This window comes from Diceros bicornis, chromosome 4 (assembly GCF_020826845.1).
Source record: "Diceros bicornis minor isolate mBicDic1 chromosome 4, mDicBic1.mat.cur, whole genome shotgun sequence".
NCBI lineage: Eukaryota > Metazoa > Chordata > Mammalia > Perissodactyla > Rhinocerotidae > Diceros > Diceros bicornis.
This window is the reverse complement of record NC_080743.1, coordinates 78,510,307-78,534,816: the sequence shown is the minus strand read 5'-3', so window position 1 is coordinate 78,534,816 and position 24,510 is coordinate 78,510,307. Positions and strand designations below refer to the sequence as shown.

Sequence of the window (24,510 nt, the reverse complement as noted above, 5' to 3'; positions counted from 1 at the left end):
AACTTGCTTCTTACAAGCACCTGGTGAGATAGGCAGGGGAAGCATTTTTATCCTCTTTGACAGATGAGGAAACTAAGGCTCCCTAAGGATTGCCCAGGCACAAGGCTCATGGCGCAGCAGAGCTGGGGCTCACCCTGGACCTCTGCGCACTGTACCACATGGTCCCCAACATGGTGAGAACCTCATGTGACACAGCATGCTGCTATTAGTAATAAAAGTATTATTTTTTTCCTTGTATAATTATGGCCCAAATATTTGCTTGTAGATTATCACGGGTTAATCTGGGCATCCTCAGCATCTCCAATCTGCCATTTCTTTTTCTGTGTGTGTGTGAGATCAGCCCTGTGCTAACATCTGCCCATCCTCCTCTTTTTTTTGCTGAGGAAGACTGGCCCTGGGCTAACATCCGTGCCCATCTTCCTCCACTTTATATGGGACGCCGCCACAGCATGGCTTGCCAAGCGGTGCATCAGTGCACGCCTGGGATCCGAACCGGCGAACCCCGGGCCGCCGCAGCGGAGCACGCACACTTAACCACTTGCACCACTGGGCTGGCCCCTCCAATCTGCCATTTCTTAAGTGGGTCATTTTGACCTGAGAAGTAGGTGTGGAATCACTAGCTTCAGGGCTAAAACAGGGGAGAGCAGAGTCAGCCAAGGAAGAAGATGAGCCTGTGGGTATTTCTGATGCCGCCATCTGCGAAGGGCGATCACATTTTCTGCTGAGCCAGAAATTCTGCTGGGCTTTAGGAAATTCATCAATTCTAACAATCTCATTTTTGGGGTGAGAGAACTTAAGCCCGTAAAGGTAACATGACATGCATAAGGTCACAGAGCTCATAAGCAGCTGAGCTGGCTCCAGACCCAGGTGTCCTAATTCTAAGCCCAGGGCTCCTTCCATGCTGCCGGGATTTCGGGCTATTCTTCACCTCATGCTGCCTAAGGCTTATCCCTCCATCTGTGTCTACAACTGATAGTCAGTAGCGTAAGAGCAATGGGGGTGATGTGCATGGTGAATCTTTTCCATGAGAGCTGTCCCCTGCATGAGGGGCAGTCCTCTTGGAGATCTCGGTCTGGTTCAAGTGCCAAGCCCAGGACACAGCTTTGTCCCCATGGGCCAGGACAGCCCCACGAATGTGTGTGTTGGGTCCTGAGTTGAGAAAGAGGAAATGCTACTCACGACTTGTCTCGCCTGCCGAGCCGTCTCGGGGGGCTTGCCTGTCTCCTTCGAGGGGACAGGGATTTCCCCCGGCTTCTCACTTGGGTTGGAGAGTGGGCACTTGCCGGTTTCAGGATCTGAAGGACATATGAGGAGTTACTACACTGGTTCCTAACAGATCCCGCCCTCACGTCTTCCTACAGCACAGCATCCCAGCCCCCAGCCCATTCATGATCCCATGGTTTAGAAGGCACTGAGCTGGAAGACTTCCAGAGGAGGAGGTCTGAGACACAGATGTTCCTCTCGCATTCTGCACTGGCAAGAAGCAAGGGTGCCACTTCCTGGGGGTGACACGATCACACTGTGCCCCTTTTTCCCTGGCAGAGAGAGAAGCAGAGCCCAATGCCTCAGCCTCCTACGGCTGTGTTTGATTGCTCAGCAAGTTCCACTCTCGTGAAGGCAGAGTCCCTTGTGCATTGCCCCAGAAACCAGCTTGTTCTCCCTCCAACTCTCCCACCCCACACACATGCACGGAGTGGCTTCAATTTATCGAGAATCTCCATTCCAGGTCCCGCAGAGCAAAGATGACAAGTCCCCAGGTGCTAAATATAAACCAAGCCTGAGGTCAGCATAACCCCTTCCCCTTGTGGTCTTCAGTGTCTGCTAAGGCTTTCTCTCAGCGATTCCACAAGCCCTGAAGGGACAAAGATCAGCGGGCATCACGTCACCTTGGAAGTGACATGGTAGAAAGAAGAAGGGCTTATGAGTATAGTTCATATAAAACCAGCGCAGTGATGGCTCTTTAATTTGGTAGTGTGATGCTAGGTCAGAATTTTATGTCAAAGAGCTTTGCAATTTATAAAGCAAAGCAGAGATATAATGTGACTCTGAAATAGATTATAAAGCAGGGTGACTCATTCATCCTGATTTGCCCAGGACTTTCCCGGTTTTAAGTACTGAAAATCTCATGTCCTGGGAAACTGGGGTGATCGGTCACCCTATTATAAAGACAAAACAACAAAACAAAACTAGAGCCTTAATATAAAATTACTAACATTTTAGATTTGATTTCATAGAAGGAATTGCAGGCCAAGACATAACATCTAAATTGACTTTAGCTCTGGTTTTTGAAGTAGTATATGCAAAGAGAGACTTTGTCTATATCAAATAGCGAATGACTTACCTTTTTTGTTTTAATATGGGGGCTACTAAGCAAGATAACCTCAAGAAACTTCTGACCATCCCAGAATATGGGGCATGGGGCAAGAGGAAGAGAGAGAGAGAGAAAGGGGAAAGAGCTCTCTTGCATTGCTTATTTGCCTTCACAGCACCTACCTTCATTCTCATGTCCCTGGCATATTTCTCCAGCTCCTTCCTTATGTCAGCCCTCAACATCTTCGAGACATTGAGGACCAGCTGCTTCCACTCAATGGGCTGGAAGCTATGAGGCTCATGGGGGACATACAGCCCAATCTTGACCTTCTTGACTGTGTGCAGGTATTTCTTGTAGGAGTCTTCAAAGTCAAAAATGAGGTCACTCAGAGTCCGAAAGGTCAACGGCTTGTCCATCAGCTCAGCCCTTCGGCTCATGCCCAGCGAGCCATAGCGGCCATTGCAATAAATCCCCAGCACGACGTGGTGAAAGTAGTTTCCTGAGAAGTAGGTTTTAAAGCTGATGGGGAATCGCTCAATGGAAGGCTGTCCATTGGTTAAGTATCTGAGACAATCTGAGTCAAGGAAGAGAAAGGAGGCCTTGACAATTCACAGAGCTTGGACTCCCAGGAAGGGAAAGTGGCCCATAGGATTCACTTGATGTCTTTGAGTACCTACTATATGGTGCATACCAAAGCCAAACCAACATGGGACAAAGAGGAAAAACTTGCTATCTTTAGTAATTAAATAAATGCAAAACAAAACAATAACAAAGAACTTTAACCTCCCTTAGTTTTCTACAGGGGATGACGAGATAATAAAGGTTTTTTTATGCAGTCAGAACGATGTTCTCAGACATTAATTCTGACTGGAGTATGTGGGACAGACCAGGAATTGAAGGCCTCTGCAATGGTCCAGGGAAGAAATGACAACCAGAATCAAGACAAGGCAATGGAGATGTAAGAGAGACAGGCTGATGGACTACCTGGATGAGAAGGGAGAGAAAGGCGTCAGAATGGGTGGCATCTGCACCTTGTCTGCTCCTCCCATTGGCTCCGGCACACCCATGCCGGCAGCCTTGGGTACCACACAGAAAGCTGCCTGCAGCTCCAGAACCTCAGGCTCCCCTCAGTCCCCAACCTACTTAGAGTCACTGCTTGGCTCTCTCCATGTACTGGCCCATTTGCATTGAGTAACCGGGCCTCTTACCATCACCTGAGTTTGGGCCCAGCAATCCCCCAGGGTGCAGCTTCAAGTAATTGCCCCGCTGACTCCACAGGCTGGAACAATGAACAACAGGCACCACACCTTCAAGTCCATCTCAAAGTCCCTGGACAGCCCTGGCAAGGCCATGGTGACCCAAGGACCCAGCATCTCTGGAGAGGGATACTGGAAACTCATAATAGTCTCTGCTGAAAAGCTTTGGTGACTCCAGAGTGTTTCTACTAAAATAACAATCTTAACATTATACATGGGGAGTGCTCAGTCAGTGGGTACCGTTCTCCACGCTCTGAGAATTTTCTTCACCATGTCTTGCCCCCACTCCAATTCCTTTCCAGACAGTGGCCACAATGACCTATTTAAGCCAAAATGTGGCTTAACTTCCCCCATAATATGAAGTCAAATATCATTGAAAATTTTAAATGACCTTTACCTTACAAAGCTATGAGACCAAAGTGATCTGCAAAACTTAAAAAATATGCTACTAAACACACTCTACACTACATTATGTCCCTATTGTAGTGTAACATCTTTTACGGCTTCACTCACACATCAGCCTTACAGTGCGGGGGATTCAAACCTGGCAGAGATCTTTGGGGTCTCATAAGAATCACGAGTGATAAGGATGCTATGGGCTTACTCTCTTTACACAGGCTGTACCCCGACTGGAACAGCCTCACTACTATCCCCTCCCCGTTCCTGGGGCTGATACCTTCCCTGACCTCCCTCAGTGTGGGTTAAGCAGCCCACCCCTCCCCCAACACTCCACAAGAACTCCCACAGCACTTGCCACTTAATCATTGGGCAGTGTCATTGTTTGTATCTTGTGAGGGCAGGAGTTGTGTTGTGCATCCTGGGACCCGTACCCTGGGCACAGCACAGGCCTGGCACACAGAAGTGCTTGGTTCATGCTTGCTGAAAGAATGAACTTTAGATTGGAGGATACATTTCCTTACACTTAAAAGGACTGCATTCAGTGTGGGGGCTAACCCAGCTACTCTTAAAAGAAAGAAGCTGATAGAACCCAGCCCACAGCCCTGACGTCAGCCTTGTCCTCTGCCCTCAATTTAATCATAGATGGTTCCTTTCCATAAAAACGGTTATCTGCTTTCTCTTCACTTCACCACGTGAGAATAACTGGCAGTAAGGGAGTGAAATCACGTCCTTCTGAGTCCTCTTACCTAAATTCTTACTTGCTTTCCGGGGCGAGTTCTCTGAGGCTAGAATAAGAGCATTCCTTAGTTGTTTAAGTCAGTATAACAAACACTTACTGAGCGAGTATCTCCTGTGCCAGACAGTCTGCTAGGTAGGACTGTGGAGCCAAAGATGAAGAATGTAGCCCTTCTCTGGAAATCTGGTGGGGACACAGACTCAAAATGACACAATATGATCAGTATGGTGGTTCCCCCCAAAAATTAAACATAGAATTGCCATACGATCCAGCAATGCCACTTCTGGGTACACACCCAAAAGAATTAAAAGCAGGAACCCAAACAGATATTTGTATACCCATGTTCTTAGCAGCATTATTCACAATGGCCAAAAGGTGGACACAACCCAAGTGTCCATCAGTGGATGAATAGATAAACAAAATCTGGTGTATACCTACAATAAAATACTATTCAGCCTTAAAAAGGAAGGAAATTTTGATACCTGCTACCACACGGATGGACTTTGAGGACATTATGCTAAGTGAAATAAGCCAGTCACAAAAGGACAAATACTGTATGATTCCACTTTATGAGGTACCTGGAGTAGCCAAATTCGTAGAGATAGAAAGCAGAATGGTAGCTGCCCGGGGCTGGGGATCCTGTGTTTAATGGACATGGCATTTCAGTTGGAGAAGTTGAAGTTCTGGAGATGGATGGTGATGATAGTTGCACAACAGTGTGAATGTTCTCAATGCCACTGAACGGTACACTTAAAAATAGCTAAACTGGTAAATTTATGTTATGAATATCTTACAACAATTTTTTAAAACCCCACATTCACAATATATGTATGTTGTCATTATGCTATACACCTTAAACTTATACAGTGCTGTGTGTGAATTATATCTCAATAAAACTGAAAAAAAACAAACAATGTGATGTGTGCTGTAAGAGAGGCAAGTCCAGCAATCTCAGGGAGAGCAGAGAAGAGGCCTCCGTGCGACCACACCGGAATTAGTCTTACAGGACAAGTAGTCAGCCAAATGGAAAAGAGGGAGTGGGGAGGGGACAGAAAAGACCACCAGCTCACTCTGTCATAAGTCACCGATCGTGATGATTTGTTCCACCATTAGGGCAATCAGTAAAGCCTTGGGACCTGGAGCATCTGGGAAGAGAGAGGAAGGGCACAAGGAAGTGTGGATGAGGGCAGGGAAGTAGCCTCAGCTTTTCTAGGGAAAAGGAAGCAGCAGTGCCCCAAGCTCCTGGAAGATCTGCCCAGAATCCAGCCTGCTGGGGATACGGCCAACCTGCCTCTACTATCCAACCTGTTATTTGAAAAAACCATAGTACTTTAGTGCCATGATTGAGCCCCACCAGGGTCAGTGAGGCCCCCAAAAGATCTGCCATGCTTCAGAAAATAATTTGGAACCAAAGGTCTGTCTCTCCAGCATGCATGTGAGTGTGCACACACGCTCAAGCAAGATCAACAGAAGTGGCTCTTCACAAATGAATCCTGAACTCAAACAAGAGAAAGCAAGGAACGACAAGCCAATGGATACAGGCTTCCAAGCAGCAGCCAAGCAGACCTGTTTCAATGTCGTCAAGGCCCCACTTGTTTCTCAGGACCTGCTGAAGGGCCAGTGGGAGAAAGACAGATGACCCAAGTCATGCCCTTCACTGTGCCCTGGATAGCAGGCCACACGGATGCTGACACAGAGCACAGACAAAGATGCTGCAACTTTCAGAAATCAGGTCTGTGTTTCTTGTCTGTGTGCAAGAGTCAAATTTCCCTGAGTTCGGCAGTGTGAGCCGAATTTCTCCAGCCTCCCCACCTTCCTGGCACTTTTCTGAAATGTCACACCAGTAAGAACAAAGGAAAACCAAGAGCACACTGTCGTCTGATTTGGACTGCCCCAGAGGCTGGCACAGGTCTATCCTCCACAATCCCAACAGGTTTTAGGTCACTTAGGTAACCTAAAGTAATGCCTGGATTTCTAAAATTGCACAGGGACAAGACTATTGTGTGCAAGACTATTGTATAAAGCAAGATGACCTCTGTCCATGTGCTCAGACCTCCGTCAGCAAGGGTCTGAAGGTAGCTGGTCCACCCAGTGAAGGGCCAGCGCTTGTGTTCTCCCTCACTGATCTCCAGCAAATCCCCAATTGTTCACCCCCATAAAACTTGCAGGAGGCTCTGCCCAACAGCTGTGGCTGACTCCTGCCACGAAACGGTGGGGCGCTGAGCCATCTGCCCCCACCCTGTCCTGCCCTCCTGCTGGGCTCCACAGGCACACGTTTCATCTCCTTTGTGGGGAGCAGGGAGGAGGTATGAGAGGAGAGCTGGGGAAGGGCCTCAATTAGGCTCAAGTTCCCATTTTTCAAATGTCAGCCTGGGCACCTGTGGACAATCTTGTTTCGGCGCAAGGCCGCCCATGCTTTGCAGGCTGCAGATGGGCAGAAAATTCCACCTTCGTCAAAGTGTCCAGGAGACCAGGAAAATAGACTAGCCCTATCCTACCGTCCCCAGTCTGATTCTAAGCCACCTGTTCTTCTGCTGACTTCTGTATCTTCTTTCTCTCCTGGTTTTCCCTCTACCTTTCTAACTTTCCTTCTTAGTCTCTGTCATGGGCTCTGTATGTCCAGCTAGACCAACAAATAGTGGGATTTCATCCCTATCTTTTTCTCTTCTCAATCCTTGAACAGCAACTACCACCTCCTAAACACTCACAGCTCCCAAATTTGTATTTCTAATGCAGAGCTCTCTCCTGAGTGCCACACTCCAAACGCCCCAACTTGACATCCCACAGGCACCTCAAATTCAACATGTCCACATCTGAACTCATCCCCTATAAATCTGACCCTCCCCTTTAAGTCTTTCCCTTGAACTATGGCTCTATTGTCCAATCACCCAGTTTTCCAAGCCAGAAATGTGGAGTCATCACTTCTTTCTCCTCTAACTCCTCACATCTGGTGTGGATGACACCTCCAACTTCCTCCCTCCACCTTCACTGCTACTGTCTTAGTTCAGGTCAGTGCTGAAGTATCTCACCTCTCTGTCGCTCTCATCCCTCCAGTCCAATCCAGAAACTTGTACTTGTTGACTCCTTTCTCACCAACTCCTGCACCCCGTTGGCCTCCAAATCCTGTAAATTCTAGGTCCTTGATATCTCTTGAAACTGTCCCCTCAAATCCATTCCCATCACCAGGATCCTGATTCAAGCATTACCATTTCCCTCATGTAACAGCTCCTAACTAGCTTTGCAGAACCAGCCCCCCCCACCCTTCTCCAGTCTGCCCTTCAATCTGCCCTAAAAGCAACCTGTCTAAAGTGCATGTCGGATTATGTCACACGTCTGCTGCAGAGCTTTTACCTGGGTTGCCCATGACCTTTTGGAAAAAGATGACATTTCTCAGCACAGCACTCAAGGACCTAACTGGTCTTACCTGGAACCACCTCTCAAGCTCACGTTTTGCCGTGTTCCCTTGGTCATTGTTCCTTCCAGCCATCTGCCCTAAAGGACTGGGAGTTTCTTTCTTCTTCTAACAGATCATGCTCTACTGTCATCATCACCAATAAGTCGGTGCCATCACAGTTTTTCTGGGCCATATTCCCCTCAGCCTGAGGAGCCGCCAGTCTGGTGGAAAATGGAACGGAAAGTATGGGAGAGACCAGACCCTTGTTTCTCTATGTTCTGTAGAGTCAGGACACTACATCATTGCTTGATCTCCTCCATGATCCACTCTTAGAATTTTCCCTGGAGATGGGTTTGGATAATCCTATTTCCCCTTGAGTGTCTCCTTGAATTTTGCTTGTGACTAGTGAGTCTGGCCTGAGAGCTGGCCCTGAGGCTAACAGATTATGCTGATGACGGTCCAAGAAGCCAAGCTCTGATTTGGTTCAACTCCAGATGGTGAAAGTTAAACACAAGCACCAGGGGAGCTTGACACTTTCCTCCAAGGAGACAACGGGCATTATTTCTGTGGATCTAGGATGTTAAAGGCACAACCAGCCCCACCAAGATGGTGAGGCCACCATCTTGGAGTGAACTTAAGCATACATAACTTAAAGGATACATGCCCAGGATGACAGCTTCAAGGCATTTGATAGGCAAGGACTCTCGAGTCATTTCTTTCGCTGTTTCCATTAACCTGTAGGATAGAACACAGCGAAGGATCTCAGGATTTATTTAATTATGCAGTCGGTCTGTCTGTTGATCCATCAGCATACTTGTCTCCACACTAGGCAACATGCAGGAATATAGAGAGAAAGGGGAGAACTCATCTCACAGGTGGGTGCTAGAGCACATCAGACCTGGCAGAACTAAATTCCTAAATTCTCCACTCCTCTCTCCAATAGTTAGTTCCTGGAAGTTAGTGCCCATAATTCCCATAATTCATATTCTTCCTCCACCCCCTGAAAGAGTTAGTCTCCACCACTGAGCCTAGCTGTCAGAGTGGCCTAGACCTCAACCCCACCTCCAACCTGGCCCTGGGGCACCCCCACCTCATCCCTTACAGACTAGGATATTGGAGCCCTGAGATACATGGATAGAAGGTAAGTGAGGTAGTTGGCAGCTCTCAGGTAGGAGAGAGATCACCTGGGCCCACAGATCATGCACCACTTACCCACTCAGCGGTCTCATTTTCCTAATTTCAAAGAACTGGGTCCCTGTATGATTGTATCTGTGTGAAGTATGTAAAGGGAAAGTGACAGAAAACTCCAAAGGTCTCAGTAATCCAGCAGAGAGAGCTGTGCATTGATTTCTCAAAAGGATGAGGAAGTGGGGCTTTCTAGAAGGTGTCCAGTAGCCAGAAGGTAGCCAACAGCCTCTTAATCCTCACTGTCCTGCCCTGGAAATCTAATTTCTAATTTAGGCCCCAAAGCACCTTGAACCTTTATAATAGGTATTTTCAACCTGCTTTGCATTCTGTTTAGTTGAATACGTCTTAATTCACCTCCTGGACTACAAGCTCTTTGAGAGCTGGGACCATTTATTTATCTTTATCTTTTTATCACCCATAAAGCCTGGCGAAAGCCCAACATATTCCAGTTAGAAAATATTATTAAGTGAATGAGGAATAAGTGAAGGGATGTGTGGACAGACGGATGAATGGGTGGATGGATGGATGGAGGGACGGATGGAAGGAATGAAGAAAGGAAAGAAAGATGAATGGAATTGATGGAACGGAAGAGTGGATGGACAGACAGATGGAAAACAGTAGGGTTTCTCAATAGCGCACAGACTCTGCAGCAGAGCTTACTGTGGAGATATCACTTTCATTTCATGCCTAGACTGACACTTGACATTGATTACTAAATCTAAGAAGATGACACCATTATCCACAACTTGGGATTTAGCTGGTTGCCCAGAAGGTCTTGGGGACTGGAAAACTTGCACCAGGTCATTCTGAAAGAGACCAAAGATTCCCTGATATCATGCTCTCTGAGACTAGATCTTGATTTTTTCTGAGCCTAAAGAAAAGTTGCTTTATACATTTCTCTTTCCTGCCTTAGACAAAACCCTATAGAAAAAGTGCATACTGGGAAGGTGCTAATGAAGCATGAACTTATAACTTAGGTGGGGTGTATGAGGTTAGATGTGTGCCCCCACAGTGGTAAAGGCAGCTACAGAGGGTGGCGCTGAGCACCCAAAGGCACTGCACGCCCTCCTGAGAAGGGTTGGGAATCTTCTTCTGGTACAGACATGCTTGTCCGCTCAGACACGAGCACACATAACTCCCACTGGGGAGCTCATTACAAGCAGATTCTGGGCTCCACCCTCACAGGTTCTGACTTCAAGCCACAGTCTTAACTCTAGATGTCATTCAAAGTCATCCCACCTCAGATTGTTGAATTGGAAGTTTCAGGGCGAGAGCCAGGGAATGGTTCTAACAAGCTCACCAGCGTGAAAATCACCAGCATGAGCCATAAGAATAACCAATAACAATATCGGCTTGCTTTTTAAAAATACAATATACAATATACAAAACCCTAGAGGTAAAAGAGAAAAATGAGGGGCTACATATTCTCATTGTGAAGTGATTTTTTTACTTTACCAAAGATTTCATTCAGACAGTGAGATTTCCAGTATATTTAAAGTAGAATTCAATTGGCAAAAATTCTGTTTATATGCCCAACTTTCCCCCGTTCATAGATCTAGTTTATACATCTGGTGCGTAAAATGAGACAACCCTGTACTAAAATAATTAAAAAATTACCTGGCCATCCTTTCTCAGTTCCTTATAGTTATTAGCCCCTGAAAGTGAGCTGGGGTGGGCGGCGAGGGGGAAGTCTCTTATAACCATTGCCTTCAGAGTGGGAGACTCATTGAGCCCAGCTCCACCCTCAGAAGACTTCTCCCCACGTAGCAGAGCTCAGGTGGCACCTGTCTTTCCAGAACCCCATGCACGTTCAGCACTCTTGTTGGCCATTTCTCTGAGGCTGTCAGAAAGGAAGGCAAGATTTATCCTTTCATATCCCCAGCTGAGCACATCTACAGTCAGAGCTGGCCCCAAGCAGTCCAGTCACTGCGTCCAAGATAAAGCAGTAGGAAGTCCCAAGGAACTAAATAAAAAAGTCTAGTCAGGAGGTAGAACAAAGAGACCACACTCTGCCTTCTTTGTGTGGTAGCTCCAATGGCCAGATGACCGGGAGCATGGCCCCAGCAGCCTGCTGGAGCTTTCCCTTCTCCAGCCCTCTCTGCAGTCAGTGATCTAGGTCAGTGACCATCACAATGGGTCAGAGAAGAGAAAAATGAAAAAGCAGATCCTTCAGGGCAACAATGAAAACTTGGCTGAGAACATGCTGCAGGGTTTACGGGAGAATGAGCAAATGATATGCAAAGCACATGCAAATTTTCCCCTGTCAATGCATTCCCAGCCAGGCTCATTCTCTTTAGTCTCTGGCCAGATGATCCTTGTGAAGACGTCCTAGATAGAAGTGGGGAGCCATTCTAAATTCCGTCACCTTCTGGAATGTTCTGTGAGGAGTCAGTCACATCCAGGAAGGCTCAGCTCTTGGGGTCCAGGTCTACTCTGGCAGGAGTTTATGTTTCTGGACCACACGGAGCACCCCACGTGGGGGTCTCAGTTTGGGGATCAGCACCAACACCAGATAGCCTTCCCAGAGCTAGGGCTGTCTGCCTCACCCCTGGTGGCTGGTACTACCTTTTCCCTATAACATCGCTTCAGGATTCCACTGGGAAGATGCCATGCAGGGGAGTTCATACTCTGTGAAGTGGCAACCGAGAGACTAATCAAGTAATCTGCCTACCCAAACGAGCAGCAATTGGTATAGTCCCATCTGGTAGGACCCCTCCCATCAGTGAAGACACGAAAATCCACAGGAGAGTCTTGCCTGTAGCCCAGAAAGGAGAGGCCTCTTCTGGGGTATGTGGGACATGTGTGCAGTGCCCCATGAAATCCTTTCTGCTACGTTCTATGTCTTCAAGGAGGAAGGACAGAGGTCAGCAGAGGTTTGACCTCCTGGACAATGTGCTAGGGGCTAGGGTGGCGGCAGCTGCCTCAGTAGGGAGTCTGATGCTGGCTTAGTTCTGAGATGCTAGCTGACTTGCTTGGGCAAACAGCCCGTCCCTCTCACACACACCTCTGTCAGCCCAGCTCCCCTCTGACTCCCATCCTTGATACAGTGCCAGCAGTGGCGAGTGGACCATCTGCCTCTGCCCCTTCGTTTTTATACTGTTGCTTGAGTGGGCCCTCAGAACTGGTCTAACCCTGACTGCAAACAACCTGAGAACACTGGAGGAGAAAAGGACCAGAGTCTGGCTGGCCTGAAACCAGCCTGGACCCACAGGACTCCTCAGCTCTTCTTCAAACTCAAGTGAGGGGGTCCCCGTCCCGGAGGCCCAATCATTCATGTGGAACGGAGCAAGCTCACCAGTCTGGGTCGCCTGGGGAGCCACAGGCAGCATCAGGTGGGCCTCCGTAGATTACAGGTAGTCAGGATGAAGGCAAAAATGTGACAGAGGAAAGAAAAGGAACGGAAGACTAGGAGGGAAGAGGGAGAAAGAAAGACAGTAGAGGAAGAGAGAGGAGGGAAACAGACAACTGAGGAGGAGGAGGTGAGGAAGAGAAGAGGGGCTCCAGGTGACCCACCACTGCCTCACTGCCCCCTTACTGTTCTGGCCCCCACCCTGCTTAAAGGGAGAAGGCTCAAACCATTGCAACAACATCCTCTGTTATCACTCCTTGTAGCCTCTTACATAGAGGCAGCCCTCCGTGCCCAGCCTCACCAACCTTCCAGAGGATTTGCTGACCATCTGGGGATAGACATGCCACCAGAATTATGATCACCACACCCATCCCCTGGCTGGGTCTGCTCAGTTCCTGGTTGGAAGGATACTGTAGTGTCTTCATGTAGTTCTGGATTGCCTGGAGCCAGTCCGGGATCGTCATCGACAGCCTGTAGTTTGGAACCTGGGGTATTGAAGGCTGCAGAGAAACAGAGAGAGATCTTTTTGTCAAGCAGCTGCTCTGGAGCCCAGTGCCTGGGGGCAAGCACAGGGCTGAAACCACTGGAGAGCTGCTCCTGAGAGCAGAGGGCCACCCCGGTACGGTCACCTGTTCAAGTGGTACCTCCTGGACGAGGTCTCCCCAGACCAGTTGGTCCCTCGCTGAAGTTCTCCTTCTCTGTGTTCCCTCTACACACACTCCCCGTGTGTGTGGCTCTCTATGGCCCTCCTCCATATGTTGTGAGTGTGAACACAGCATGCCTCCCCTTGGGAGCCTCAGTGTCTCCTTAAGGCCCAGGACCATGTCCTATAGTGTCCCCCACCAAGTCTGGCCCAGAATGTTCACAGAGGTGCTCCATTTATCCTCACTCTTTACTGCACGACTACATCTTTTGCTGCATAGCTGGTGTGACCCATTACATGTGCTCCACTCCAGCGCACCACTGAATACAAGATGAACGGTGCCCTGAAGAAATGCAACATGGCGCTACGGGTGCCATTTCTCCTCAACACCACCCCCTGCGACGCCCACTGCGTCCCTTCCCCGAGTCCGGCCCCAGGTGGGTTAGGAAAGATTCTCCTCATGCCTTACTCTTCCCAGGTAAGGGCAGCTCCTCTGACTCACGAGCCGTCTCACCCTTTCACCCCTCACCGCTGCCCAGTCACCTCTTCATTTCCTAGTCTGCCTCTTGGTCAACACTCACCAAGTGTCTACAGCTGAGCATACCGAGTTCTAATCCCTGCTGGCAAGATGAAAGGAGTGATGACAGACAAAGGCTGGAAAGAGGGAGGTAAGCGCCTCTTCTCAGGAACTTACAGCTAAAACATCACTCAGCTCTGAGCAACCCTGCCAACGAGGCCAAGAGCGAGAACAGCCAGGGGCTTCCAATCCAGTTACTCCCGGGAAGCAAGGGGTGGTTTTGCTTTATTGCCCCTGTATGTTTCTCAGCCTCTCTGGTGGGGTGGGGTCGCTGGAGACAGAGAAACTCAGCCCATGTGGGCCTGCGACTCCGACAGGGCTCCTGCCAGGAAGGAGCGGGGAGGCTCCTCCAGGCCTAAGCCACGTAGGGAAGAGCGGAAGGGCTCTCAGGGCAGATGGGCTCCATTCTCTGAGAAAACAGGGATTCAGTGCTTAGCTGATGGAAGGTGAAGCCGCTGGTGAACAGACTTGGGAACAGTGCTGAGCAGCCTGGCTGGGAACCAGAGCCAGACGCTGCAGAAAGACACGCCCTCGCCCTTCCCTGCCGGAGGGCGGGTGCCCCTGGGCCTGAGGCTGACGCTTTTCCATACTTCTACATTTACTTAAAGGGCTACTTGACATTCTTTTCCTCTCAGAGCCTCTATTCTCGCTTTGCTTTGAAGCTTCCTACTTCACAGCAACTGCCCCTTCAACAGAAAGGAAACAGCCACCCGTCTACTTCCCAGCCAAGGTGCTCTGTGTGTGTGTGTGTGTGTGTGTGTGTGCGCGCGCGCGTGCATACACAGCTGTTCTCCGAACTACATTTTGTTTATAACATATCAACTCACACCACATTCCTGTCTTAGAGAGTCATTTTTGGGAGCAAAATGTTCCAATTTGAACATTTGTTCACTGGACCGCCCCCCCCACACACACACACAGAGTCAAAATACAAAGTGGATCCTTGTATTTCTGCCCTAACAAACACCAGGAAGTGTCAAGCTTGTCCTTGTTTTTTGCAGTAACATCCACCGATCTACCCATACCTGGAATTCTGTGTAAGAATTCACAGAGAAATGGAGAGAGAAGGGGAGACGCGAACACACATTTCTTTAGCGCCTCCTGTGTTCTGAGCTCTAGGCCAGGTACATAAGGGGACAAAGGAAGGGAGGAAGGAAATTATACAGTTTATTGAGGAACAAACACATTCCTACACAGAAAAGTGCTGTTTGTACTTATTTAATAGAAAAGCTGGTAAGCATGGAAAAATGCCCCAAAGAATCACTGCCACCTAAGGGATCCCCAGAGGGGATCAGTCCCCCGGCAAGAGCCCTGCGGTAGCCAGAGTGACTTGGTTCAGAGTCGGCTATGGGGGCTGACCACCAAATTATTTCAACGCCCTCAAGCCCAAGAGAGCTGACAAGAGCCGGATGGTAGGGTGGGAGGCAGGCGGCAGCTGGTCCTCAGAATAGCAGCCTAGTGGCGCCCAAGGGCTTTTAAAAACAGCTGCCTGGTTACCTCAGCCCCGGCTGAGAGTGAGTGCAGGAGCTGTGGCCACATTTCCCAAACCCCAGCTGGGGAGCAGAGCTGTGGTGGGGAGAGGAGCCGAGACTGTGGGGAGATGATGTCAGCAGGCTACAACTCACCCTGATGTCTGGGAGAGCTGGCTGGGACTCAGGCTGGGGGTCAGCTCCCACCAGCACCTTGGGCTGCCAGTGCCCCCACAGGGCAATGGACCATCCACCAAGTGGGTTCCTTGGGGGATAATCACAAGGTTCGAGTCCCTGCTCTGCCACCTACTAACACGGACCCTGGTCAAGCTGCATGAACTCTCCTAGCCTCCGTTTCCCTCCTGATAAAATAGGAGAATATCACCTACTTCCACCCTTCTGGGCTGGCTGTGAGGACTATGTGACCTAATGTATATAGCAGGCAACTTGGGTTTGGCACTCGGTGCTCTTTAAGTGTTAGCTGTGTTATTACTCATCAACAACGTGTTTTCAGGGGTCTAGACTGGGGACGCCCGAATGGACTTCGCTTTTCCGGAACTGGAAATCAGAATCAGTAGGGCCTGAGTCCCTGGACACTCAACTCGGGAGCATCATAAAGATGCCTTCTCACCCTCATGGAAGAGGATGAAAACATCCACTTCCTCCCTGAGGACACGTGGTGACCATGAGTTAAAATCCTTAATTCACAAAGAGTTCATACAGGGTGGTAAGAAAACTCTTTAGGCCTCAATGAAAAAAAAATGGCCCCCAAAGGTGGAAGCAACCCAAGCGTCCATGGATAGATGAATGGATAAACACAATGTGGTACAGACATACAATGGAATATATTCAGCCTTGAAAAGGCAGTACATTTTGACACATGCTAGAACATGGATGAACCTTGAAGACATTATGCTAAGTGAAATAAGCTAGTCACAAAAGGAAGAATATTGTATGATTCCTTATATGAGATTCCTATACTAGGCAAATCCATAGAGACAGTAAGTAGAAGGGCAGTTGCCAGAGACTGAGGGGAGGGAGGAACACCGAGTTAGTGTGTAATGGATACAAAGTTTCAGCCGGGAAAGAAGTAGTTCTGGAGATGGAAGGTGGTGATGCACAACAATGTGAATGTACTTAATGCACAGAACTGTACACTTAAAAATGGTTGAAACAGGGGGCCAGCCCGGTGGCACAGGCGGTTAAGTGAGCACGCTCCACTGCGGCAGCCCAGGGTTCACCGGTTTGGATCCCAGGCGCGTACCAACGCACCGCTTGGCAAGTCATGCTGTGGTGGCGTCCCATATAAAGTAGAGGAAGATGGGCATGGATGTTAGCCCAGGGCCAGTCTTCCTCAGCAAAAAAAAAGAGGAAGATTGGCAGATGTTAGCTCAGGGCTGATCTTCCTCAGAAAAAAAAAAAGAAAAAAAAATGGTTGAAACAGTAAATTATATATTATGTAAATTTTACCACAATTTAAAAAATGGCCGTGAAAAGGCAATTCACAAAAGAAGAAATGCAAATAATGAATAAATATTTGAAAAAATATTCAAACACTAATAATTTAAGAAATGCAAATTAAAGCCACTGCAAAATGTCATTTTTCACCTCTCCAATTTTAGAGGTATTCTGAAACGTGGATACTCAATGCTGGCGAGGGTGCTCTCATACAGCACGATGGGAACATAAATTGGTACAGCCTTTTTATGAAAAATCCACTGCACGCTACTTTTTTTCTTCTCCCTGACGGGTCCCGAGAGTCCCTCCTTATGTTATCTTCCTGCCCTATTTCACCTTAAACTCCAGCCGAGATTTTTCACGGCCCTCTCCCTCAAAGTTCCAGCCTCCTGCCGCCCACATCCAGCACCTCAAGCCACAGCCCAGCTGATGAAGGCAGAATCCAGAGGGAACAGATCAAAACCACTCTCTCCACACAGGCGCTGTGCCTGTAGTGTGGGGGTGAGGAACCTTGGAGTAGGGGTAGGAGGAGGGAGTGGGGTGGACAGGAAGATGGTTGTTCAAGAAGAATAATGAAACAAACCAGGGGCCAGCCAGGTGCCTCAAGTGGTTAAGTGCGGGCGCTCCGCTGCGGTGGCCCGGGGTTTGCCAGTTCGGATCCCGGGTGCGCACCAATGCGCTGCTTGGCAAGCCATGCTGTGGCAGCGTCCCATATAAAGTGGAGGGAGATGGGCACGGATGTCAGCCCAGGGCCAGTCTTCCTCAGCAAAAAAAAGAGGAAGATTGGCATGGATGTTAGCTCAGGGCTGATCTTCCTCACAAAATAAATAAAGTTCATGACTGATAACTTAAAAAAAAAAACCAAAGACCAGGCAAGGCTTTTGTGGACAGGCTCTCTCTCCCTCCATTCTTGCCAAACACAATTACCTGTCAGAAGAAGGCAAGGGGAGGGCCGGCCCCATGGCTTAGCGGTTAAGTGCGTGCGCTCCGCTGCTGGCGTCCCGGGCCCGGATCCCGGGCGCGCACCGACGCACCGCTTCTCCGGCCATGCTGAGGCCGCGTCCCACATACAGCAACTAGAAGGATGTGCAGCTGTGACATACAACTACCTACTGGGTCCTTGGGGGAAAAAAATAAATAAATAAAATTAAAAAAAAAAAAAAAGAAGGCGGCAAAGGGAAGTGATGTGGATGGACACAGGTGTGTAACTGGCATCACCGTGTGGGAGAGAAGGGGCAAGCCAGAAAAGGAGCCAGGGAGGCAACAAGAGCCCCAGGCACCAGAAATCTTTAACAAGAAAGAACAAGGAGAAAGCAAAGCCTTTTGCTATTCCTCCTCTGAAAAATACACTGTGCCGGCACCAGGCAGAAGAATTTTCTGCTTTTTTTTTTTTTTTAAAGATTTTATTTATTTTTTTTTCCCCCCAAAGCCCCAGTAGATAGTTGTATGTCATAGCTGCACATCCTTCTAGTTGCTGTGTGTGGGATGCGGCCTCAGCATGGCTGGAGAAGCGGTGCGTCGGTGTGCGCCCGGGTTCCGAACCCGGGCCGCCAACAGCGGAGCGCGCGCACTTAACCACTAAGCCACGGGGCCGGCCCAGAAGAATTTTCTCTGGCAACATGGAGGAGAAGCACAGAACATCATTCAGAAGCCTAGCATGGGCCCCAAGCCCCTGCATCAGGGGCAGCCAGGAACCTGTTGATGGCGGCCTATTAGTGAGGCCCAGGGGTCACAACCTCCGCCAAGCAGGAAGGACAAATGGATGGCTCTGAATTCAGGACAGAGGTGGGAGTGAGCTGCCCGTGTGAGCCAGCAGGGGGCAGGAGTGGGGCCCCGACTACACACAGTCTCACCGCAGCACTCACACTTCTTCACTCAGGCAAAGCTGAGTCCTCTACATGTGAATTATTTCCAAATTTGGAATCAATGTGAGAACAAGGCACAAAAACATGGGATCTGTAAGAAACCAATTGCTGTCTCCTGCTGAATCCCGAGGAGTCACTCAAGAAGCAGCAGAAGCTGTTTCCTAGTGCACCAGCCTCCCTTCCCATCCTCTGTCACCCTCCAACCCAATCGTGCTGCTTTCTCGCACCAGCCTTGAAAACCCTTGGCCTTCAACTAGCAGTTGCTGACTTCAGACCCAGTAACCCCAGGGGAGAAGCCTACAGTCACAAATTCAGAGGGAAGACTGCAGAGGAGGTGAGCCTCCCCAGGTGGGGCACCTGGACCTTGGGGCAGAACTCCCCATGGCTGCTAGCAGAATGTCCTGCAGTCAAAGGAACTGACTCCTAGGCCTTGGACACCTTCCCCCATCCACTTCTTATGCTTCTTACTCCACATTCAATTGCCAAAAAAGATTAATCTCCCTGAAGCTCTCCAACCCTTCCACCGCCACCCCATCACCCCACCTCTTCCGTACAAATTCCTCAGCAAGACATTGACTTAATTAAAGGAGAAAAGGACTTGGCCCAAAGGAAAAAGTCTGCCAAGCTGAGTGCAGGAACAGCCCTTGAATCAGAGAGGAGTAGCCCCTGGAAACAGGAGCTTTTGAAGCCATTCCCATCTCAGGGCCTACACAGGGGTCAGGGTTTGGGGAACGTTGGGACCTGGAAGAGTGGGGATGCCATGGTGGGTTTGGAGATGGAGAACCAGCCATGATGATGCAATGTAAGAGACAGAAACGTTAAGTTCTTTATTTAGGTTCAAAAAACCAATGCCCACATTGGGGCTGGGGTTGTCCTGGCTTGGCAGGAGTTCTCATGTGACCTTCTGCTTACTATGAAAGTACAATACGATATGGCTGCTATATAAAAAGAGGGAACACTCTTTTTTAAGAACACAGCATTCAACTACAATAACAGAAGCATCAAGTACAGTCTCAGGAAGTAGTAATCTGTGTTCTAAACTGTTCAGACAATATTTAGAATATTGTGTTTCACACGTGCTTGTTTTAGGAAACTGACTGATGACAAACCAGCAATTGTCCTAGAAAGAGGAGGAGGAGAGTGCCTTGATCCGGGAAGTACGACACGTAAGAAAAGGTGAAACGAGCTACCTGTAGACAAAGAAGACTAAAGGAAGATGTAGAATGACAGATGTCACGGTTCCAGTGCACCTCTAGCATCCCACAGATCAGCATTGGAGACCTGGAGACTCATGGGTCCTATCATAGGATTTAAGAGTTGGAAAGAACTTTGCATGAAATCTGGTCTACTCCCATTTTATAGATGAGAAAAGTAAGGCCAGAGATTTTAAGTGAGAGACCTAGGCCACAAAGCTAGAGGTAGCACAACCAGGACTAGAATTCAGTCCCTTGATTTTACTCCAAGTCCCTTCCTTGCTCCCAGAGCACGGTCTCATAACATTCAAGGGGCTGTGAGGAGCAGAGGAAGTCGGCATGTGCTGCCCTGATTCAAAGGGCAGCACAACAATCAGTGGCGACATGCGAATGAGGGGGGAGAAAGAGGACTTCTGTCAGTTTAAGAAAAGAGTGTCCCAACAACCAAATCAGGCCAGGCCTGGCACCAGCTGTCCTGTGAGGCGATGAGCCCTCCATTCCCAGGAGGTCTTCAAAAAGAGGAAGGGATTCTGCTGAGAGGTGAGAGACGGTCTCCACTAACATTAACATTCCGTGATTCCCATCGACAAAGGAGGCCCCCACACACAAGGTCGGGAGAAGGATGAAGACACAATGAGAAGCAGGGTCGATGCTGAGGGTGCTGAATTAGAAAGGCAGCGTGGGACAGTAGGAACAGGCCTCTGTCCCCTGTGGCCGCCTCTCTTCCACGTTTAAGGGCTCCGGCTCCTCAAGAAAGAAAGGCTCAGTTAAGTGAGGACAAATGCTGAAGTCAGAACGGCAAGCCAGGACCAGTGTTGTTCTCATGCTCAAGGAGGACTCAGCAAAGGTAATTACAGCTGACACTAATGCAGGCAAGACTCTCGCTGGGCATAATGATCTCCTTGACCTGCTGGTAATAAAACACTGAAACTGACTGCAGCAGGAAGCTTACAGGAGCCCCCAAGGCCTCACATAGCTTTCTGGCCTGCAGGGCTCAGATGCTCAGGTCACCAGATGCTCAAGGTTGGGGACTCGACCAGATGGCCTTCCAGGTCTCAGGTCTGGCATTCCTAGACCTGCCCAGGAATCTTCTCAGCCATACCAGTGCCCCCAGGGCGCAGGGGAAACCATCTGCCATGCCATAAACCCCCAGCCTCCACAGCATTTCTCCCCCAGTTTGCATTTTGATGTTTTATGTGGCGACCCCTGCACATCTCCCTACCTCCCTTTCACCAACAATATCCTTGGCCGCCAGACCTGATCGCTCACTCGCTTCTCTCCAAGGTGGAAAGAGTTTCGCTCCTGAGCCTCTTTCTCTATCCAGTGAGACTAATTCATCATGCGTACTGGAAAGTCCCGTTTAAGCCATAGCCACCACTCTTGTTTTTTGCTTGGAGCCCAGATAAGCTGGGAAAAGAGTTCACTGTTTTGCAAGTTTCAGAGGTGAAAGTCATTGTCATAAAAAAAAAAAATTGGCAAAAAGTCTAGAAATGATTCACGCTGAGAAGTCTCACTGGTTGATTGCAAATTCATTCACAGCCTAATAAATCATTTGCAAGGGGGAGACAGAGAAGGATGGAGAGACTCCAAAGAGGAAGGGCAGGGTGGGATCCTGAGGGGGCCTATGCACTCTTGGCATAGCTGGTGCTAACTGACGGCGACAGCTTTTGCTGAAGGAGGATGTACACGGGGCTGAGTAAATTAAACAGAGTTTGGCTACAGATTCAAAGAAACCTTGGCACAATCCGACAGTATAGTCCCAGGACAGCAAGCCCCCTAGCTCTCCCTCCTCTTCTAAGGCTTCCAAGACAAACATATCAATTAAGCCAAGGGGGTGGGGGCTGGCGGGAAGAATGGAGAGAAGAGTTTGCAGTAGGACCAGGAAAATGGAAATTGTCTCTACTAGCTATGTACTGGCTGAAACGGTCCCCTCACTGCCCACCCCACCCCCTCCTTCGAAGCCACTGACCTTTGCCAAGAAGGCAGCGTTCCTGATGGCACCCACCATTTCTCCCCCCTTGGGGTGCACCTTGGCCACGTGCATCCACATGCGCTCCCAGGTGTGGCTGTCGATGGGGAAGCCGCTCTTGTTAACGTGAAACAGCACCCCGCCGTCTTTGTCCTCCTCCTCCGAGCCCCCGCTGGTGGCGAGGCTCACGGGCCGCGCGTGGCTGCTCCGGGACCGCGTGCCTTTGGCGCCTTTGGGATGCGGACAGCGGTGAGTGTCGGTCGCGGAGCCGGTCATGGTGGGGCCGGAGCGGGGAAGGAGGCGCGGGAGGCGCGCGGCGGCGGCGGGGGGCGTGTGCGCGCGGACGCGGCGCGGGGATCAGCGCCCCTCGGGGGCGGCCTTCTCCATGCCTCTAGCTGCCGCAGGACGCGCGAAGGGGGGACGGCGGCTGGAGCTCCGCTTACGGGCCGTGCCTGAAATCAGTGGAGACACAGCACACACCACGGATAAGTGGACACCCAGAGGAACCGAGGCCGGGGCCGTGACACACAGTGAGTGTCCCCACATCACTTCCCGCTCCCCGCCCCGCGATGACAGACCCCCCCCCCCCCAAGGAATTGAATACAAGCTTCCAGCCCTGCAATTACCTAGAAAAGGCGACTCGAATTTTGCCACAAAGCTTCACAAACACCTAAACACCGGAAGGGAACTACAAGGAACCTGGAGGATGCGGAGTGGACGGGGTAGGGAGATGAAAGACAGCTAGTGCAGCGTGAAGGAACAGGAGGTGCACGCAAGGCTCCACACATTCCTTGGTCGCCAGATGTGGCCGAGCGCCGAGCAGAGCCGAGCCAAGAACGTGCCGGCACGTGAGCGCCCGGGGCTGGCGCGAGGGCGCAGCAGCAGCTTCGGCTTGCAAAGGCGGCCCCTTTTCTTCCAGGAAGCTCTCCTGGAGCCGGGCAGGCAAGGGGGCGGCTCCAGCCCCCAGGCTCCGGTGGAAATAGCTCCCCCCGCCCCCTTTGCCTGGATTCCAGCGCCAGGCACCCGGAGGGACCGGCTGCAGGCGGGGCGCGGGAAGGGCGCGCCGCAGCTCCGGGACCCTACCTCGGGACGGTCGGCCTCATTGCTGCCGAGCCTCTCCGGGCGGCGGGGGCGGCGGGGGCTGCTGCTGCTGCTGCTGCTCCTGCTGATGCTGCCGGGCCTGGGGCTGGGGCTGCTGGGGCTGCTGCAGCCGTCGCCTCATTCCATGTCCCATTCTCGAATGTTATTCTGTGACAGATAACCGAGTCACCCGGGCAGCCGCCGATGTTCCGAATGCGCCCATTGGCCACCGCAACAAAGAGGGGCGGGTCCTGGGCTCCGGACTCTACAACCGGGAGCTCCGCGACGCTCTGATTGGCTCCGGGGGTTCCCGGGCGGAGGGGAGAGGAGTGGGGGGAGCTGGGCAGCCACGCGAAATCCGATCGCTGTCGCGTCCTGGAAGCCCCGCGGGGCTGGGGCGGTTGTCCGTGGGACTGAAGACCGAGTTTCCCCAGCGGTCGTGGCACTGCGAGGGTTTGCAACCGTGGGAAGCAAAGGAGAAGCAAAGCCGGGAAGTGACCGGGAGGTAGAGGAGGGCTTGTCATTAGAACAGCATTCCCTGAGGAAGGCTGGCCCAGTCACCTGCCGCTACCAGGGAGTGATGGGTGGTTCAGGCACGGGCTGTTGGCATGAAGCCACAAAATTAAATCTTCTTTTTTTAATCCTACATTACACATTCCCCAAAACTGACCCCTGACACAGCCAGGTACTCTCTGACATTAGTCATGATTAATAAAGTCCCTTTAAACGCGAGCTGATATGCAACACTAAAACCCAGGAGGTCAACCAGGCTGTGACTGTTCCGTCAAAGCTTCTGAGTTAGAGGAAGGGAGGGAGAGATGCTTCAAAGCCATGGTCAAGTGGGATGCCCTCTCACACTCTCCACTGAAACACCTTTTCCTTAAAGGCAGCCTCTTTTTTTTAAAGGAAAGAGGTGAGGTGGCAAGAGCACCAGACTACTGACCTGAAGGCTGGCTCTGAGCCCAGGTTTGTCACTTGGCTGAGCCATTTCCCTGTTCTGGGCCTTAGCTTCTCTTTCTGAGAAGAGGAGAGCAGACTTCTCCCTCTCCGCGGTCTGTTCTGGTTCTCAGGTTCTGCGATTCTCTGACTTGCTCTCTCGTGGACACTTAGGAACCTGGCCGTAATATCCTCTCTTTAAACTCCAGGCCAGCATGGCAGCTTTGAGAGGGTGAAGCGGTTGTGATGGCAATGCTAAGTTAACCTCGAATTAAGAATGCAGTCATCAAAGAGCCGCTGATGACAGATCAGTTTCTGGATGCTTAACTCTGCAAGTTGCTTGTAATGGAACTGGAACTTCTCTTCCACAGGAGGGCCTGGTAAGGAGCCAGTGCTGGAGTGTAGCTGAGAGCCAGGACTTCTGGACCAGTCCTGCACTGCTACAGACAGACCCCCTGCCTAGGCCTTTAGAGATTCAATAACAAGAGTAATAACTTGGGTCCGTATAGACAAAGGAAATGGGCCAATTCAGAAAATTATCTGAATAGTTCAAGTGGAACAAGCACACCTGAAAAAAATCAGGAAATTGAAAGAAAATTATCCTCTCAATATATAATTGCCTGTTTTCATTTCCCGATTAGAAGAAAACATGCCTCAGAGAGTCATCTATTTTCTCGTCTCGAACAT

General features: G+C 50.1%; 1 protein-coding gene across 5 annotated transcripts in view; it reads right to left on the bottom strand.

The window, feature by feature from the left end:
- Nucleotides 1-23,060, bottom strand: part of VASH2 (vasohibin 2) — a 37,901-nt gene extending 14,841 nt beyond the window's left edge. The window contains exons 1-8 of one of the 5 annotated variants that reach the window (XM_058539832.1): nucleotides 22,891-23,060; nucleotides 22,434-22,477; nucleotides 21,808-22,259; nucleotides 13,045-13,133; nucleotides 9,309-9,365; nucleotides 8,757-8,831; nucleotides 2,494-2,875; nucleotides 1,180-1,295 (exon numbers count right to left, since the gene is read on the bottom strand). In XM_058539832.1, coding sequence (XP_058395815.1) covers nucleotides 1,180-1,295; nucleotides 2,494-2,875; nucleotides 8,757-8,831; nucleotides 9,309-9,365; nucleotides 13,045-13,133; nucleotides 21,808-22,083 — 995 coding nt within the window. In that variant the 5' untranslated portion in view covers nucleotides 22,084-22,259; nucleotides 22,434-22,477; nucleotides 22,891-23,060. Of the gene's footprint in view, nucleotides 1-1,179; nucleotides 1,296-2,493; nucleotides 2,876-8,756; nucleotides 8,832-9,308; nucleotides 9,366-13,044; nucleotides 13,134-21,807; nucleotides 22,260-22,433; nucleotides 22,853-22,890 lie in introns of those variants that run through there. The other 4 variants (XM_058539833.1, XM_058539834.1, XM_058539835.1 and 1 more) reach the window with 4 other exon arrangements.
- Nucleotides 23,061-24,510: the final 1,450 nt, after the last annotated feature.